General features: G+C 39.1%; 1 protein-coding gene across 1 annotated transcript in view; it reads right to left on the bottom strand.

Moving 5' to 3' along the window:
- SND1 (staphylococcal nuclease and tudor domain containing 1) overlaps window positions 1-19098 on the bottom strand; it is a 450188-nt gene that overhangs the window by 229979 nt on the left and 201111 nt on the right. Inside the window, exon 12 of the mRNA XM_058297330.2 lies at window positions 17661-17761. Within this exon, the coding sequence (XP_058153313.1) occupies window positions 17661-17761 (101 nt within the window). The remainder of the gene's footprint in view (window positions 1-17660; window positions 17762-19098) is intronic.

Here is a 19098-nt window from a genome sequence, read left to right as displayed (position 1 = left end):
AGTGGATAGGGTGTCTGTCTACCACATGGGAGGTCTGCGGTTCAAACCCCGGGCTTCCTTGACCCATGTGGAGCTGGCCCACGCACGGTGCTGATATGTGCAAGGAGTGCCGTGCCACAAAGGGGTGCCTCCCGCATAGGGGAGCCCCACACGCAAGGAGTGCGCCCTGTAAGGAGAGCCGCCCAGCGCGAAAATGCAGCCTGCCCAAGAATGGCACTGCACACAAGGAGAGCTGACACAACAAGATGATGCAACAAAAAGGAACACAGATTTCTGTGCTGCTGACAACAACAGAAGCAGAAGCAGACAGAAAAGAACACGTAGCAAATGGACACAGAGAACAGACAACTGGGGGGTGGGGGGGAAGGGGAGAGAAATAAATAAAATAAATCTTTAAAGAAAAAACAAACAAAACATCTATTATCTAACAGCTACAGTTAAGAATTTTTTTTGAAACGAATAATACAATGAGTGCTAACCAGACAAAGTCTATGAATTTGATAATCAGTTACAGATAAGATTTAAAAGAAACCTTAAGAAGTCTAAATTCAAAGCTCTTTCCACACTATATCATTGTCCCCCCAAGTAAGCAATTTAACTCAAGAATATTGAACCAGTTGGTAGAGATCACTAGGAGTTAACTAACAGTTTAAGTAAAGTCTGATTACATGAATGAAGGGCAAGCCCCCTTAAGCACATTTTTGCAAATCCACGGGCCTACAAATAAACCTACTCAGTTTAAGGTCAAGAGCATGGGGAAGGAGGGCTACAAAAGGAAAAATCCATGGATGGCTAGACTTTAAAGATAATTGAAAACGTTTGTCTTCATTACTACTGCTTCTCTCCCACCCCCAAACACAGCCCCTCTGGGTTAAGGAGCTGAAAACAGGTTTAAAGGAATTTTAGATTACCAAGAGGAGAAACATTAAGAAAGTAGAATATTAGCAATATTGTTTATGCTACTTTCTCCTTCAAAAAAGGTCAGACAAGGGCTCTAGGAAAATAGGATAAATGACTTGCCAAGGTCACACTCTAAGCTGGAGGAAGAGACAGAAATACATATCACCCTCTCAGCCCGGATATTATTCTTCCATCATACTTTTTCTGAATGGAGTTGGTATGAGAGAAATTAATGGTGGTAGAGACTGTACTTAGGGCCTGAAGGTGTTCTTAGAAAATATACATTTGTAAGGTTTTAAAAATTCCTATTATCTGCTGGGGACTTTATCTGAGAATCAAGAGGGATGTCAGTTTTGGACTCTCCTGTTTCCTCTACACATACCTTTCACAATGATTATCAATATTGGCTCACATTACAATGCCCATTCAAATATACCAATGCCAGGCCCCATGCTAGTACAATTAAATCAGAATCTCTAGGAGTGAAGATCAGTACTTTTAAAAGATCAGACATTGGTATTTAGATTTTAAATATGGGACACCATTATTTAAGTGTCCCAGGTGACTATTCAACAGTTTTGTGAGACAGTGCCCAGACAGAAGACTTAGACTAACAGATACTCCTTAAGTGTTCAAGGATCCATGAATGGCTTAATGCAACTTAAGGACCCCCAAATTATAACTGTGTCAAAGAACCTGGCCTACTTTAAGAAAAAGAATCTAAGAATTGTGTGTAGGAAATAGACCAAACTTTGGAATTCTGTTTCAAGAACAGCAAATTTATTCCTACTGGTTCTATTTAGGTCACAGGAAGCCAAGTAATCTGTTGTGGTAGCAAACAGGGAGAAGATTTCCTCATCTTGTCTCTTTAGAATAGATCTGCCAGCTGCCATGGGGCATTTCTTAGGCAGCTGTGATGATAAGGGGCCCCTCCAAAATGCAAGCTCTAGTTGGGGGAAGGGGAGGCTCTCTGCCTCTTAAGGGAACAAGGGACAAACAAGCAAACTCGTGGCCATTATGACAAAACCAGGCCTACGTACCCAGTTTATTATTAGCCTGACATTAAACACCACTTAAAAACAAAACAAAACCACCACCCACACAAGCACACACCCCAAGACAGAAAATTACATAATGGCATCTGGAATGATAGGCTCTGACAGTGAAAGTAGAACCAGCCAAACCAGAGAGGGCTATTAAAGACCAAAATGGGGATGGGGTAGCCCCAGAGAGTCATTTCCAAATCCCCTATCGTTCATGTAAATGCTGCTTTACAAAAACAATGGGTTTGTTTAGAGAAAGAAACCCAAAATAATAATCTAGATTCTAGAAGGCTATCATTCTGCTCTGAGAAATTATGAGCCTCTACTAACTGGAGAAATAATTCTATGTTCTACCAAATCCAATCATTCTAGATAGGTTAAAAGAAAATTGTTGGGGCACAAGCTTACTTCTTAGGATAGAGGCTCAAGAAAAGTTTTGTTTCACAAGGGTGAAAAATTAAAGGGGGAGGGACAAAACCGAATTCAACTAACTTCCCTATTATGGTTTATGGCCCACATTCCGGCCAGCTGGCACCATAGGAATAGGAGAGTGGTAGTTTTTGTTCCTAGAATCCATTACCACCTAGATCAAGCCCAATGTCAGTGTTGTGAGGTCTAGTGTGGCAGCTGCTTTAGAGTTTCCCTGCATAAAGTATAGAATTTTCTGCAGGTAAAAGCTCTAGAAACTAGTCCCCACCTATAAAAATAACGAAGCCAAAATAAAATTGTTTCTGTTGGAAAATATGCTTAATATTTTTCCTAAGAATTGGAAATCAGGGTATTTTTTTCATTTAATGATTCTTAGTTCTTGTCTAAGCAACAAATGAGGCCAGCAAAAGGCTAAGAGTTTCCAAAATCCTTATTCTATCCCTTTCTCTGAGGAGAGCAGGGTTGTTTTGATTCATTCCTTTGAAAAGCAATAAGCCACTACAGAGACACTGCGGTCAGCCCTCACTCCACCGTCTTTCCATAGCCACAGGCTGTGTTAAGTGGCACATGAAGGAACACATTAGGAGGAGGTTTCTGAGAAAGCTGTAACAGTAATAAATGCATTACTTGATTATTAGTTTTTATAAAAAAGTGATTTTTCAGTTAATGCAGAAATGGTTCTTATTTTTCTATCTTTCTTTTTGAAAAAGTAGGGATGGATGGTGTAAGAATTGCAATATAGTTCCTTCTAATACTGACCTGATTTGTGATGGTTTATAAATCAAAATCTTACCACAACAGACATTCATATTAAGGCACCATTCTGCTGAATCAGTTTATATATATGTAAGCAGATAAATCAGAAAGACAAAAGTTCCTTGTTATACCCACACTGGAAACCAGATCAAGGGCCATCCTATATTCCCTTTACCCTTTCTGAATCTCATGCTCTTACACATCTCCAAATTCTACCATACAGATTCTTTTCAAGGCACAAATATTTATTAAATCCCTCCAAGTTCCAATTGTTTCCCTCTTGGGAAAACACATTTTCACTGAACACACAAAAATTCAAAGATAGCAAAGAGGGTGAAAATGTTAACTTTTATCCAAGCCCTGTGAGTTTGGATTTGTTTTTTATTTGATAAGGATCATTCTAAAAGCTCCACAGAGCATGATTTTTTGTAAGCCTTTTTAAGGTGGGAGTGTAGAAAAAATTATTCCCCAAAATACTAAGTCAGTAGCCTCTGCCCTTTCACCATTTCGGTTATATAAGTAGCAAGTAGACAGCTATCTAACAGTAGAGCTGAAATTTTACTCTAGGTCTGTTTATCTCCAAAGCCTACTTTGAAAAAATATCCAAAGAACTTTAAGATCTAAACAATGACATGACTTAGACCTCATCTCAACACTATGCCAAGTAATCAAAAGTTTTCTGTTTCTAAACTAAATTCTTGAACAACAACAATAACAAAAAACCCAGCACACAAAACATCTCCCCCACTCCAAAAAATGATTATATTAGCAAGATGAAATCATAGGTAATATCTCTCTATTTTCTGAACTTTTCAAAATGTTACTAAATTTTCATTACTTTTTAAAAAGACCACTCAGTATAAACTTGAACAACTCCTATTTCCCTTGCCACTTTGCTGGTCACAGCAATTGGACAGTGAAAGGTGTTAAGAAAAGAGCATATCAAAGACCCAGAATTTCTGCTTATTGGTAAATGTTTTAGTTTCTTGGCTGCTAAAACAATATTATACAAGGGGTTGGCTTCATATTAGGAAATTACTGGCTCATCGTTTCAGAGGCTAGAAGGCTTGCTCCTCCCAGGTCTGTATATTCTAACTGGCCATAATCTTGGGGCTTTCCTGGCCTTTCTGCCACATGGCAATACACACAGTGGTGTCTACTCCTTTCTTTTCTGGGTTGCCTGGATTTCTAGCTTCTGGCTGTTCTCTATGACATCTCTCTCTCTGTGGCCTTCTCTATAAATCCTCCAGTAATAGGATTAAGACCCACTCTTATTCAGTTGGGTCATACCTTATCTGAAGTAACTTCATCAAAAGGTCCTATTTATAATTTGGTTCCACACCTACAGGAATGAATTAAAACTAAGGACATGAGTACGTGACTTAAGCCACCACAATAACCATGCCAAATGTCCTATCTACCATATCAATTACTATCCAAAGGAATAAAGGATGCTTGATGTCATAATGGCAGACTGAGAACACAGTCTGAGAACATATCCCCATCCTTTTACAAGGTGCCACTGAAATGAAGGAAAAGAATAAAGCCCTAATGGTGTTGGAAAACAAGGAAGTGCGTGGACATTCTCATAGACAGTAAGCAGTGGGATCTGATTGGCTTAGAAAACTGTAGCACAAACACCAAGAAGTAAGGGTGCTCCAAGGGGTCTTTAGTGGTGAATACAAAGTGCCAGAGTGGCTTTGACAGCATCATGTAAGCAGTGAATCAGGAACCACATTCTGAAGAACTGGGCCTGCCAGCCTCTTCCCCTTCTCTGTGATGCCCCCAGAGTTCCTATGAGCAGAGGACTTTGATCCCTGGCTAAAACCCAAGAAATACTCTTATGAGAAAGTACAGGTATTCCCACCATTAAATACTTGTATGTGTGTTTCTAAAAAACTTATATTCTATAAAACTGCATGAAAGAAAGAGGGAGGGAGAGAGGGAGGGAGGGAGAGCCAAACAAACAGGGCTTGTGGAAACATAGAGTTATGGAAAGGCCACTTAAACCCTATGGAACTTTGTAAAACAGTCACTAGTAAAAACAATCCTAATTTTTATACAGGTATAGTTAAATCTCTACTGGCAGAGCGGTCTTAAATCTTGGTGCTATTATGCTTCCTGCTTCTGGATAATGTACTAGAGGGCTTTTGTTTCTAATAGAGAATACTTTAATCAAAATTTAAAATGTGATCCAGAGCATAGCCTTATTTCATTAATCCATTGCTTTAATAGTGGAGGTAGTGTCTTCACAGCTTCTCCAATCACACTTGCAGCTTGCTAGAGAGCTTAACAAAGCAGAAAGCAGAAAGGTTCTTGAAACCACTAAAGTAGTCACAATTTACAATGAAGGAAGTTACTGCTATAGATTCTTCAAATTTAGATTTTCAGGCTTTTCTTTTTTAAGTCTTACATATTGCTGAAGGGCTCTCTATAATTGTGAGAAGGCTTAGCCCTTATTGTGTCAACACTTTCAAGTACTTGGGAATATCATTTATGAACATGACTTCTACTTTATACCAAAGCAATTCTCGAATTTACCAGTATCATAAGGAAAAATTCATTTTAAAGTAACACGTATTATGGCAGAACAGATGGTAGGTGGTTTGACTGGGGAAGGGCCTTAAATGGATGTTGTCACCCAAGAGAAAAGCAGAGGCACAGAATGTGAGACAGCTTAGGCCAAATGCATTCATTATAAGCCCCAGCCACCCCAGTGAAATACACTAAGAGCCTCTATCTGCCGAAGAAAGCCCCTTTTGCTTTGGTAATTTCAGTGGAATCTGCACCTTGCCAGCTTCTTCCATGCTACAGGCCCAGACACTTTAAGGAACCCTACAGGAAAGCCTGCCTCTGATGCTCCCTGTCCACTTCCACCTTTCATGACAAAGGCTTGCCATCTACACAGCTGCAGAGGAACACCACGCCAACTGCAAATTTTAATCAAATTAGTGTTCTTCACAAAATATTTGAGGACTTATGAAAGAAAAGGAAGAAAATGGGCAAAGAAAGCACTGAAACATAGGGGAAATAGAAAAGGATTAAAAAATTTAGATAATATTCTCAAAGATATCAGACAAAATACTTCATTCATAAATCAAGAACATGACGCTACTAAATAAAACAAGTAGAAAAAGAATTTAAGTATGAGTGCAGAAATACAAACAAAATGGATTAAGAGAATAGGCTCTGTAAATTTTATAAGGGCAGAAACCACTTTCATTTTGGAACTACCAATGTATTCCTGATGCCTTGCAAAATGCTCAGCACATTGTAGGAATACTGTAGATACTTGGTAAATGAACTAATGATAAGTAAATGAATGTGAGAGATGACTGAATAAGCAAGAGAATGGAAATAAATGAGAATAAGTTAATATGCATGGCTGACTAGCTTTAACCAGTAATCTAGACGATCAAATTGAAATGTCTTTGAATGCAGAACAAAACGCAAAGGAAGCTTTGAGAAAAATGAAAGAAAAGGTACAGAGACATGAAGCATAAGGTACAACAGTAACAGAATTTCCAGAAGCAGAGGACAGAAGCAAAAAGAGAGGGAAAATAATCCATGAAATATCGGGGGAAAAAATCTTGACTTGAAGACATGTGTTCAGAATTAAAAAGGCCCACTGAGTATACAGCAGAAAAAAAAAGTAAGATACAACTAGAAATACTTGAATAAATTTTCAGCAAATTAAAACCAGGAAATTGTAAAAACTTCTAGAAGTTATATTTCTAAAAATGGAGACTAAATTTCTGGTAAGCATGGATAAAACAATAGATGACAATGTCTTCAAAGATCATAGAGGGGGAAAAAAGACATATTTTGAAGCTAAAATTTTATAATGAAACTAACAATCAAAAATACAAATATTTTCAGTCCTGCAAGGATTCAAAGTTTAGCACCCACACATAAAAAAGTACTCAAGGCTCCTCAGCAAAATGAAAGGAAATATCTCACAAAAAGGATGGTTTGAAATATAAGTGGCAACTGCATTTGAAAAAGTACAGAAAGGAGAAAGAAAAAGAGTGAATCCATTTAATATAATATATCTTTGGGAATGTGGTGATATAGGATTGCTTCTTTTTCTCTAGATCTAACTCAACAATCATACTTCTTGGTCCAGGAATAATACTTAGACAATTATATATTATAACCACTATTTTGGGGGAAGGGGGTCAAATTTTTAGGATCACTTATAGAAAAAACTGATGACAATTGCAGTGAAAGAGGAAAAATGCAATAAACGATAGAAATCTTGGTAATAGGAAAAAATAAAATGTCTTGTAATTGGAGGAGGAGAAAGGGAGAAACTGTTGTAATTTTTTTATCTTTTAGAGTGGAAAGTATAAACCATTTATCAGAAACAGATTGAGCATTTTAAGGTTCACTATTATTGAAACTAAAATAATAATATCAGAAACTGAGGCTTAAAGGGTGAATGTGAATAGTAGTGTAAATGAGACAGATACTGGACCCAGCAGATAGAGCAGTGTGGGAATAGCAGTGATTTGTCAAGATTCACAGAACACTTCAATCATTGAATAGCCCAGGAACTATCCTCTGAGGAGGAAAAAGACAAACAGGCTTCAGTGAAGAGTTATTTTGCCACAAAATTTCTAGAACAAACTACAGGTGGGGGACACTTAATACATGGAACAGTCTGTTGTTTGTTCACTACTTTACTTGAGTGCCTGGCACATAGTAGATGCTCAATAAATATCTGTTAAACGAATAAACACATGATTCTATTGTTCTCAGTAGACAGTGATAGAAACAGCAGCCTGTCACCTTGTCTGGGCCCAGTCCATCGCTGAGGGCCCATGGAAGTACAATATGTCTACTCTTTCAAACTGGGCCTCCAATTTAGATGATGGGAATATACTTACCTGTATCTCTGAACAGGACGATCTTCCTTATGATGAGCTCTCCTGATCTGGAGAAAAGCTTCACTTTCCCAGGCCCTCCACGGTATACTAGCAGGACTTTCCCAAGGAACAGCCCCCAGGCCCCTAATCTCTTTGTAATAGACCCTCATATGACTTCCTGGCCCTTAAGGCCTGTCTCAGGAGCCCAGGAGGGCACTGCCATCCATAGAGCTATAAGAGTTACAACTCTGCTCTAGGAACTGAGATGGCTTGTCACAGGTTTTAAAGTTCCACAAAGACTGACACATGCTAGTACACACACAAGCCTTCGAGGAAAACACTTCACACCCAAATCCAGCAATATGAGCAAAAGAGATTTTGAGGCCAGTTCCTTCTTCCTGTTACTCTAGCCACCCTGGTCCCTTAGACTTACAAATTATAATTGAAACTGAAGGTTCTAATCCCTAACACAAATCAGAGGAGGAAGAGTTAATCAAAACTAGGTGCTTTCAGTCAGCTTTCCTTTATTTCATTTTTAATTTTCTAAGTTCATAATTGTTTTTAATTAGAAGTTATAGGTTTATAGAAAAATCATGCAGAAAAAAAAAGCCCCCATATACCACCCTCCAATTAAAAGTTTGCATTAGTGAGGTACCTTTGTTACGAATGATGAAAGAATATTGGGAAACGGATGTGGCTCAAGCAGTTGGGCTCCCATCTACCATATAGGAGGTCCAGGGTTCGATGCCCAGGGTCTCGTGGTAAAGGTAGGCTGGCCCACGTGGTAAGCTGTCCCATGTGGAGTGCCGGCCCACGTGAGTGTGCTGCCCTGCGTGGGAATGCTCCTCTGCAGAGGAGTGCCGCCTGCCCCATGCAGGAGTGCCGGCTGACGCAGAGAGCTGGTGCAGCAAGATGATGCAACAAGAGACACAGAGGAGAGACAATAAGAGACATAGCAGAACAGGGGAGCTGAGGTGGTGCAAGAGAATGATCACCTCTCTTCCACTCCAGAAGGTCCCAGGATTGGTTCCCGGAGCTGCCTAATGAGAATGCAAGCAGACACAGAAGAACACACAGAGAATGGACACAGAGAGCTGACAACTGGAGGGTAGTGGTAGTGGGGGGAAATAAATAAATCTTTAAAAAAAAAAAAAAAGAATATTATAAATGTATTACTATAGTCCAGAGTTTACATTTGAGTTCACTGATAGTGTTGTACAGTCCTATGTTTTTTGCTTGTTTGTTTTTTGAAGTACTGGGGGCCGGGGATTAAACCTAGGACCTCCTATGACAGAAGCCAGCGCACAACCGCTGAGTTACACTGGCTCCGCTGAGTTGGTTTTTTGTTTGGCTTTTTGTTTTTGCTTTTTTTTAGGAAACACCAAGAACAGAAACCAGGACCTTCCATGTGGGAAGTAGGCCCTACACAGCTTGAGCCACATCCACTCCACCTATGGTTTTGGGGGGATTTCTTTTGTTTTTAATTTATTCTAGTTACATATACACAACCAAAAATTTCCCCTTTTACCCATATTCAAATAAATAAATCAGTGGTATTAATTACATTCACAATGTTGTGTTACCATTACCACCATTTTTCCCAGGAAAAACTGAGAAAATTAACTGTTCAAGCATAGCTTTGAATCTACCTGAAGAGACTTTAAAGTTTCATAAAGTCTTCCATAAAGACACAATATGCTACAGCCCCATCCAGGTCTCTAGTTTTCTCCAATTGGCCACCAATAGCTCAATACATGAATTCAGGTCACCCACTACCTGGCACTCTAATCAATCAACATTGTAAAAGAAAAAAAAAGCTCTCAAATACCTCAGCAAAGGACATGAGCTAATTTGCATGGTTCAAGGATACCATTATGAAAAGTTTAATTTCTCAATTAAACTGAACTTCCATACAGAGATGATGGTTACAGCAGTTTGATATTAGTTATGAATTTGGAAAAGAGATATTGACAATGTTTGTAAACTGGTCTGTTCCTCTGGGAGTGATGCCCTTTGACTGATATAAAGCCAAAGATGGACTTTATAAAATCAAAATTAGCTCTTTGATTCAACCACATCATTAGGACAACTCAAGGTGGAGTCCCTGCCCCCTTGGTCGGCTATATAAATGGACATATAGAAGATTCACAGAGAAAGGGAGCGCCATAGACATGGAAGAGGATTCTGCAGCCCAAAGAAGATAGCTCCACAGATGCCAAAGAAGAGGGCTCAGACAGCTAAAGCCCCAAGAGGAGAGCTGAGCTATTCATCTGATAGTTTACAGCTAAAGTGACCAGAGCCCTGAGCAGCTGAGCAGGACTGGAAAGAAACAAGCCCTCCACCCTACAGCTGAGATTGGAAGAGGCTGGGCCCACAGAACTTTAAGGGGAACAGGAAGGCTGAACTCTAACTGAAACTGCCTACCATTTTGCTTCAACATATGGTAACAGATTGTGGTGAGAAAATACCTTTTCTGGTACCTTGAGTTGGACTCTTTAGGGCCTTGTAACTGTACGCTTTTACTCCAAATAAATACCCTTTCTAAATGCCAACAGATTTCTGGTACTTTGCATCACATCATCCCTTTGGCTAACTAATACAATCATTATAAAGAAATCTGAAGCCAAGAAGTTTCTAAAGGAAAATACCTGAGAGTGTGAGTTTTCTATGATAGCTAGCTACAAAATATTTGAAAAAGTGACAGATTTGTCTGAAACTCAACAGTATTTTCCTGACTCTAAACCCAAACCCTGTGCAAGAGCCAGGTTCATTCTAATGGTGCTTTATGGGATAAAAACTAAGATGAGGGTCTTTTAAAACAACTGCTATACTATGAGTTACCAGGAGAAAGTCCTAGTTACTCACTTGTTTCCTTAAAAAGCATTGTAGACTAAACGTTTCCAATGTCCACAGAATGGTGGCTAGACATAACAGAAATAACACAGTTATATAAATTGGTAGATTATGACTTCCAGAAAGCCGTACCACCAGCTCATTTTAAGGGTGGTAGAGCTGGTTGAGTGTTTCTGATTTCAGAAAAAAAGACAAAAACCAGCAAATGTGCTCAAATATGCTGAAGTGGAGAAAAGGGTGGGACCACCACACAGACCCCACCCTCTGGCCAGGCTGCTGACATTAGCGCTGCCGCCACGTTTCCTCAGTTGCTGAAAGAGGAGCTTCCTGGCTGTGGGCTTCTCTGAGTAAGAACATTAGGCCAGAGAAAAAGGTTTTAAGAGGCCACTTTCTTTCCTGGTTCAGACTGAAGTTCAAATATTAGTATGTTTTAAGATTTGAAAACTCCAAAAGATAGGTGGCTAGGCTTGACAATCAAAGTCTTAAAGCTAGGGAACCCAAACCAGAAAATCTGGGGATCGAATGACATTTATTCCTACTGTGACTGGGAAAAACTGAAGTAGGATCAGAAAAGGATTATTCTAGCGGAACAAGGACAAGACCTAAACCTAACGCTTAAGTCACTAGAAGAATAGCTGGAAAAAGCATTACTGTAAATTGGAACCAAAGAAAAAAGAAGTAAAGGAAGTCTTATTTCTTACATGTTTAACAGTCTCATTCATATAAATACAATAAATCAAGTTCTGTCTATGAAAAATCTAAAGAGATGCAAAAAGGGAAGTGGATGTGGCTCGAGCGATTGAGCTCCTGCCTACCACATGGGAGGTCCTGGGTTCAGTTCCTGATGCCTCCTAAAGAAGATAAGCAAGACAGAAAACTGATGCAACAAGAGATGCAAGGAGGAAAGCATGAGAGACACAACAAAGCAGGGAGGAGAGGTGGCTCAAGTGATTAGGCACCTCCCTCCCCACATCAGAGGTCCTGGGTTCAGTTCTGGAACCTCCTAAAAAGAAAACCAGCACACAACAAACAGACACAGCAAATGCAAATAACAAGGGGGGTGGGGAGAAATAAATAAAATAAATCTTAAAAAAAAATAAAGAGATGCAAACAAAAGAAGTTCATCAAGTCAGCTTTGAGGGAAGCAGATATGGCTCAAGCAGTTGGAGGCCTGCCTACCACATGGGAGGTCCTGGGTTCAGTTCCCAGTGCCTCCTAAAGAAGACAAGGAAGACAGTGAGCTGACCCTATGGGCTGGCACAGCAAGGTGAGACAACAAAGAAACATAATGAGAGACATAAGAAGCAGGGGGCAGAGGTGGCTCAAGTGACTGGACACCTGCCTCCCACATGAGAGGTCCTGGGTTCAGTTCCCGGTGCCTCCTAAAAAAAGAAGAGACATGGAGCAGATAGCAAGCACAAACAATTGGGATGGGGAAGTGATAAAATAAATCTTAAACAAACAAACCTACATGAGACAGTTTTGAGTGTGCCAGATAATAATCCTTAGAGCCAAAGTGTCACCTAAGATACTCCAAGCCCAACAGATCTCTGATGATGTCTCTGGTAAGAAGGCTTCATGCTTGAGTACTCGAGTACCAAGGTAATACATGGATCACAGAGAAGAGCAAGAGAGAGGGACAAAGCAGGGAATCAAGGACTGGAACTTTCCAAAGAGTAAAAACCATTGAAAAACCAAACTCCCTCTCCAAATAAACATGATCAATCTTAGTGCCATTTATTTTCTCCTTTAACAAATTAAGCCATGTCTCTTGTTGCTCGCCACTGTGAAATACTCCACATAATAGGAAACAAAGGGGAAGTACCTTGGCAACACCATATCTTCTGGATATGTGATGGTTTTCCAGAGTCAGGGTTGGGGGGGTGCAGATATGGGTATGAATGTGTGAGGTTTGACCCTAACCTATATATTTTTAGGAACTCCCTTTCAAATGTGAACAAGTTTTCTTTTAACACATTTCTTTGAAAATGTGATATGCAGAAAGACAAAGGCAACCAGTTAATAGATTGTATGGGTTTGCCAAATTGGAGCTCAGAGTAATTGGGAAGTCCAGTCCAGGGAAAGGTCACCTCAGGAAAATCTCACTCTTCAAGAAAGCTCTGGCCATAATGAAAGAACAAGATTTAATCATTGAAGCTAATTACATAGAGGACTAAATCACAAGAAGAGTTATTTAAGTGACTTAAATACAATAAAAAGTAATTAACAGGAAGCGCCATCTTGACAGCTTCATGTCACAAACCAGGCCTAAAAGGATCAGCTAATTCCTAACCTGGGAGCCAGAGAATGAGAAACGGCTCAAAGTTTGATCTTTTTATTTTTTATTTAAACTGTTTTGATTAGCAGATAACAGCTCTTGCCAACTCTGTAGCAAGTTAATCAAGGAAAAAATTTTAATCTATTAAAGTAACTATGAACCTCGTTTTCATTGATTGCCCAGAGGGCAAGACATACAGAGCTGAAGCCTGTGCTGTACCACAGAGGCCTCCACAAGGATCCTGTGACCACCTCCTGCCCATACACCAAGGAGAAACAGAAAAGGATGAGACTAAACTATACTGAGGGAAGATACAGACAATGCACACATATTGTCATGAAAATACACCTAAAATTCCACTTTGAAATAGCCCAATAAGAGACTCCATCTCATCTCTCTCTTTCTTCTCATATCCCTAGAAAAACCAGCTTTGGAGATTCTGTTCTACAGTCCGAGGAGTCCAGATGATCTCTTAACTGGAAAACCACTCGTTACTATGAAGACTTACAAGGAAAACTCACAACATATGTGAAAATCCACAGATTATGACAGGCATTATGTAGACTGGATCTCTTTTTAATCTCACAATAATTCTATAAGCTTGAACAAGGCCTACCTTTCAGAGAGGCAAAGAATACCACGGACATTCTCATGACTAAACTTTATTTAATTGACCCACACACACGATTACCTCAGCAAAACCTATGCACTGGTCAATGACTACTGAGGACCACTCTAGCACACCTAAGCACTTCTGTACAAAACAGCTGTGTCATTTGTTTTTGTCCACGAATGTTTTTATGCTGGTTGTGTACATTATTGTAATTATGTACTTCATTAGAGATTGTATAAATCATTGAAATGTAAGTACACAAAGGAAGAACTTATATGTACAAAAATAGTTGGATCCTTTAAAAAGATTTTATAGAAATGGCTACAAAATAAATATGAGCAGGACAATTTTAACAGCTGAAGGGAAGGTACATCACAAAAAAAGTGGGGTTCTCTTCTATGACTGGTGTTTTTAAGTCCTTATTCTAAACCAGAAGTTATAAATATATCTCAGCATCAAATAGTTGATCCACACTGCCTAAATGTTTATATATCTATGTACCCTTTATGTTTTAAATGAAACTACAATATATTGAGATATATCTCCTTTTCTTTTTTAAGTAATAACATTCTTTTTTTTCTTTCTTCTTTATTTTTTTCCCATATAACCCACTCTCCACATCATTTTTGTAAATTGTATTTTTTTGAAGATAAAAAATGTTACACTAAAAAATATAAGAGGTTCCCATATACCCCTTACCCCCCAGCCCACTCCTCCCACACCAACAACCTCCCCCATCATTGTGGCACACTCATCACACTCCGTGAACACATTTTGGGGCACTGCTGCACTACATAGATAATAGTTTATCCTGTAGTTCACACTCTCCCCCAGTACATTCAGTGGGTTATGGCAGGATATATAAAGTCCAGCATCTGACCCTGCAGTATCATTTGGGACAACTCAAAATCCCAAAAATGCCCCCACATCACATCTCTTCTTCTCTCTCCCTGCCTTCAACAACTACTGTGGCCACTTTCTCCACCTCGATGCTAAAATTTCTTCTATTACTCATCACAATAGTTTCACAGTAGAATATCAGTAAGTCCACTCTAGTCCATTCTGTGGACCCTGGGATGGAGATATCTTCTCCACCTCTAGATCAAGAGGAGGCTTAGATTCCACATGGATGATGGATGCAATTCCTCGGCTTGCAGTTGTAGGCTCTCTTGATTCCCTGGTGTAGTGGTTGACCATCTTCACCTCCCTGTTAGCTGACCTCGGTAAGACCAATGAACCAGAGAGTAGGAGTCGCCACTCTGCTGAGGCTCAGGGCCCAGCTGGCACATGAGCAGTCCAGAGATTCAAGTCTCCTGAGTATGGACCATCCCTAGCACCAACCACAGGTTCAGTAAACATGACCGAAGAGGTATGTGTAGAAAAGTCACATCTGAGTCCAAGTAATACTATTCTTTAACCAATGTTTGTGACTAACCATAACACCAGATAGAAGACTTTTAGTATACCCTGATTCTAAACATAAGCTCACTATGTGGATACTACTCTTATTAATACCTTGACTTTTCCACAATATTATTTGAAGTGACTTGCAAAACGATAGAAAAAAATTTTTAAGGTAAATAAAAACAAAATCAAGGCAAAGGGAAAACAAACAGAAGCTATGAGTAAGGTGAGGGCACAACAGGCATGCTATGAGGTCCACTTTATAGAGATGGTTTATCTTTGGCACAGAAATTCCGAAAAACAAACAAAAGAAGAAAATTAAAATGACCAGTTACAAGTTTCATAGTACTGACTAAATAAAAACAACCTGCAGCTCAAAAGAAACAGCTATTCCAGGCAATAAGACAGCTAAGTACTCCCTGTTATTTATTCTCCATAAGGGGACAACCTGATATATATTCAACAAGTCACTGGACAACTTTATTGAGCTCCAACTATAATTGGGTACTGGGGATACAATAGTGAATAAAGAGATAAAATTCACTAACTTTAGGGAGTTTACTTACTAGTGAACTCAACATTATCAGTAAATTTCTCTAGAATATAATTCAATTAAAAAAAAATTCTATGAGGAAACTCATACTGCTTTCCAGGTAATCTGCCAGGCTGATCTCATCTGAGGAGACAACTTAAGTATTTAGAAGAATAAATACAGTATATAGCCCTCTGGAAAAAATCATGCGAACATTTGTGTAACCCAATTATAAGAATTCAGGAACAGAAAGGTCAAGGTTATCTATCATCACTAGCATAAACCTGCAGTACAGATATTCTCTGCAGTTAATTAAGACCACATCAGCATGTTACTAACTGACCAAACTCAAAACAAGGTTGACACCTTCTTGCAAAGAAGGAATCTAGCCAATACGCTGGCTGGATCAGAGACTCATCCACCTCTGGAGAGAAACATACAAAGGAATAAACTCAGTCAAGGCCAAGAATGATGCAGGTGAGTTCTCAAGGTTTTATTCTTGAGCACAGTCACAACATCCTATCCTGGGAAAGTTTTTAAATCAGCTGTCTCAAATTGTCTACTTAAAAAATCCCTAGAAAACATTCCCACAATAACTAATTTTAAGCAGTGTAGACTTTTTAAAAAATATATATACCTCAGTACTAAGTAAATGAGATGATCTACTCTAGTGGAGTGTTAGAACCAGCACTCCCTGTTTGTGACTGCAAAATTTTATCATGGGGAGAGCTTTTTAGCTCTCCAAAGTCAAGAAGCATATATAGAGTTTCTAAGAAGTGATAATAAATCATTATTGCAAGTCATAGAGATAGAAGAATGACTGAACTATGTCTTAGTTTTTTAACATTTCAAAAAATTTGTCAAAAAAATTTATTTTGGTCAAGAACGGTTTTTCACAAAACCTGTCCCGCCATAGTGTTATGGTAATGGCATCAGAATTTGGTATTGAGCTTCAAGTGGTAAAGACAAAACCTCTGATTCTTGTGTGGACATTACAACATTAATAAAATCAGGAGTGGTGACAGTGGTTAATGAGAGTCATTTCAAAATGTGACAGCAAGAATGAGGGCAAAGAGGTCCCTTTCATGGGAGAGCTTTCTCAAGCCAAATGTCTGAAAGATCCTCCTTCCTTTGAGAGGCACGCTATAGTTTAGAGGGTATCTCCTAAAGGGCTTCATTGTACTTTCAATAACATGAGCCCTGTTTTGATGAGAAACCTATTCTTTTCTTCCCCTCCACTTTGCCCCCTCAGAAGAAAAGAAAAATACCAGTTTGGTAATAAACAGCAGTTAAGATCGTTAAATAGAGAAGGAAACAATTACCATGCTGGTATATTTTATGCAGAGTAAGAACTGCTACTGTGGACTGACTGACTGTTTTAATATTTATTGTAGAAGCATGACCCAGCAGGCTTTCTTGTTCCCTATCAGATATCTCCCTGGAAAAACTCTGTTCATCAACCAGGCTGCCAAGACATCCTGGAAAAAAATCGGGATACAGTCAGCATAGTAGAAGAAGACGACTCTGTTATATAGTGATTATACATCTCCATACAAAGAAAATGTCCAATTAACCACATTTCTCTTTTGCATGCATGTGCATGCGTGCATGTGTGTGTGTGTGTTTGTGTACACAAGTGAACTTCCTAAACCAATAGGCAGAGAATCTAACTAAATTTTGGATAACACCTAAGGCCTAGTTATCACTCAATCAATGGTATTATTAATAGTTAATCTGTACTACATAGTGCTAAGTACACAGGAAAATTTAAATAATAACAATGGAAGTATATGTAAGCTAGTGAGATTATTTTATAATGTATACGTTGCAAATTCAGAGTACTATGCGTAAAAATTATAAACACTGTGGCAAGAGCAAAAGGAAGAGAAACAAAGGAGAGCCAATGGAAGGACAGACTTGGATAAGTGGAGAACTATGAACTTCCTGAGACTGTGTCTAAGTCCGTGCCAGCCAGAACACTCACATTCCTCCAATAGTGACAGTGGCACAGGTACGCTCTGAAAAGGCAGGTACTGTCTCCGTGGCGGGGCTGGCTGGTCTAATGTAGTCCACAGTTACATTGACCTGGAAATAAAGAATGAAGGGAGTTGAGCTGGTAGTTTGCAACATAGCTCACTAGCAATCACACATGCCTGGACAACTGTAAAAGACTGTCAAAAAAATTTTTTTAATAAAGGAAATTTCTTACATTTTTATTTTTCTGGGCCTAAGATTTTAAAAAGTAACAATTAAAAGATAGGTGATACCAAATGAGAAAGACAATTGGCTAAACATTTAAGGCCCCACAGAAATTATACTTGACAGAGAAAAGGACTGCAACACATGTACAAATCCCAGAAACTGTGGTAAAGCTGTCCTTTAACCTTTTTTGGGTCAGACCCCTTTGTCTGTCACAACTTCTCAAGGACCAAGGTTCAAAGAAACAATCACAAAGATGTTTAAGACTAGTTTCACAGTATATCCATCAAAGTGACATAGCTAACACCAATCCTGATACATTTGTAGTTAGGATGTTGTGATGGTTAGGCTCATGTGTCAGCTGAGCCAGGTAATGGTGCCCAGTTGTTTGGTCATGTGAACACTGGGCTAATTGTAATACAAGACATTTCATGGACTTTAATCATCAGTGAGTTGACTGCATAGATGGTTGGTTACATCTACAAACAGCCAAGGGGACTGCCATCAACAATGAGTGCTGTCTCATCAAATCATTTGAAGGGCTTAAAAGGAGAAGTGACTTCAGCATTCAGCAAGAGAATCCCCATCTTTACCTCAGATAGCCAGTGTCTCCTGGGGAACTCAACACTAGAGTCTGGATTGCAGCCTGCCCTATGAAATTTGGATTTGTGCATCCCCTAGGTTGCATAAGACAATATTATAAAATCTCCTATTATTTACAGATAACGCCTGTCAGTTCTGTTTCCCTAGAGAGCACTAATACAGCTTTTTGTTATTGTTGTTTTGGGGGTGGGGGTGGAGGTAGGGGACAAGGCTAAAATGGATCAGAAGAACCTTTAAGTTTTGAATGAACAAGTCCCATTTCTCTCTCCAGCAAGCCTCCTACTGCCAAAAGTAGAGACCACTATTGATTCTTTTTCCAGGAATTAAACTCAGATTGGGAAGGACTGAAGAACACAAGGAGAAAAAGAACTAATTGAAGTCCTCTTCTGCCCAAAGAGTTTGAAGAAAGACTAATATTTATCTAACAGGAAGTAGGAAATGGCCTACCCACTGAAGGAACTAATAGCCTAGTAGGGAGGGAAAGATATGCATACAAAGAATCTAGGAGTTTAGGAACATAAATGGGAAAACTGTTCAATTCTGGTACACAAAAGAGAACACCAAAAAAAATTAATATAGGCAGACTAAACAATGCTTTTTCTTTAAGAAGCCTTTTAAGA

The sequence above is a fragment of the Dasypus novemcinctus genome, chromosome 5 (genome assembly GCF_030445035.2).
Source record: "Dasypus novemcinctus isolate mDasNov1 chromosome 5, mDasNov1.1.hap2, whole genome shotgun sequence".
NCBI lineage: Eukaryota > Metazoa > Chordata > Mammalia > Cingulata > Dasypodidae > Dasypus > Dasypus novemcinctus.
This window is presented reverse-complemented; position numbering and strand designations above follow the sequence as displayed.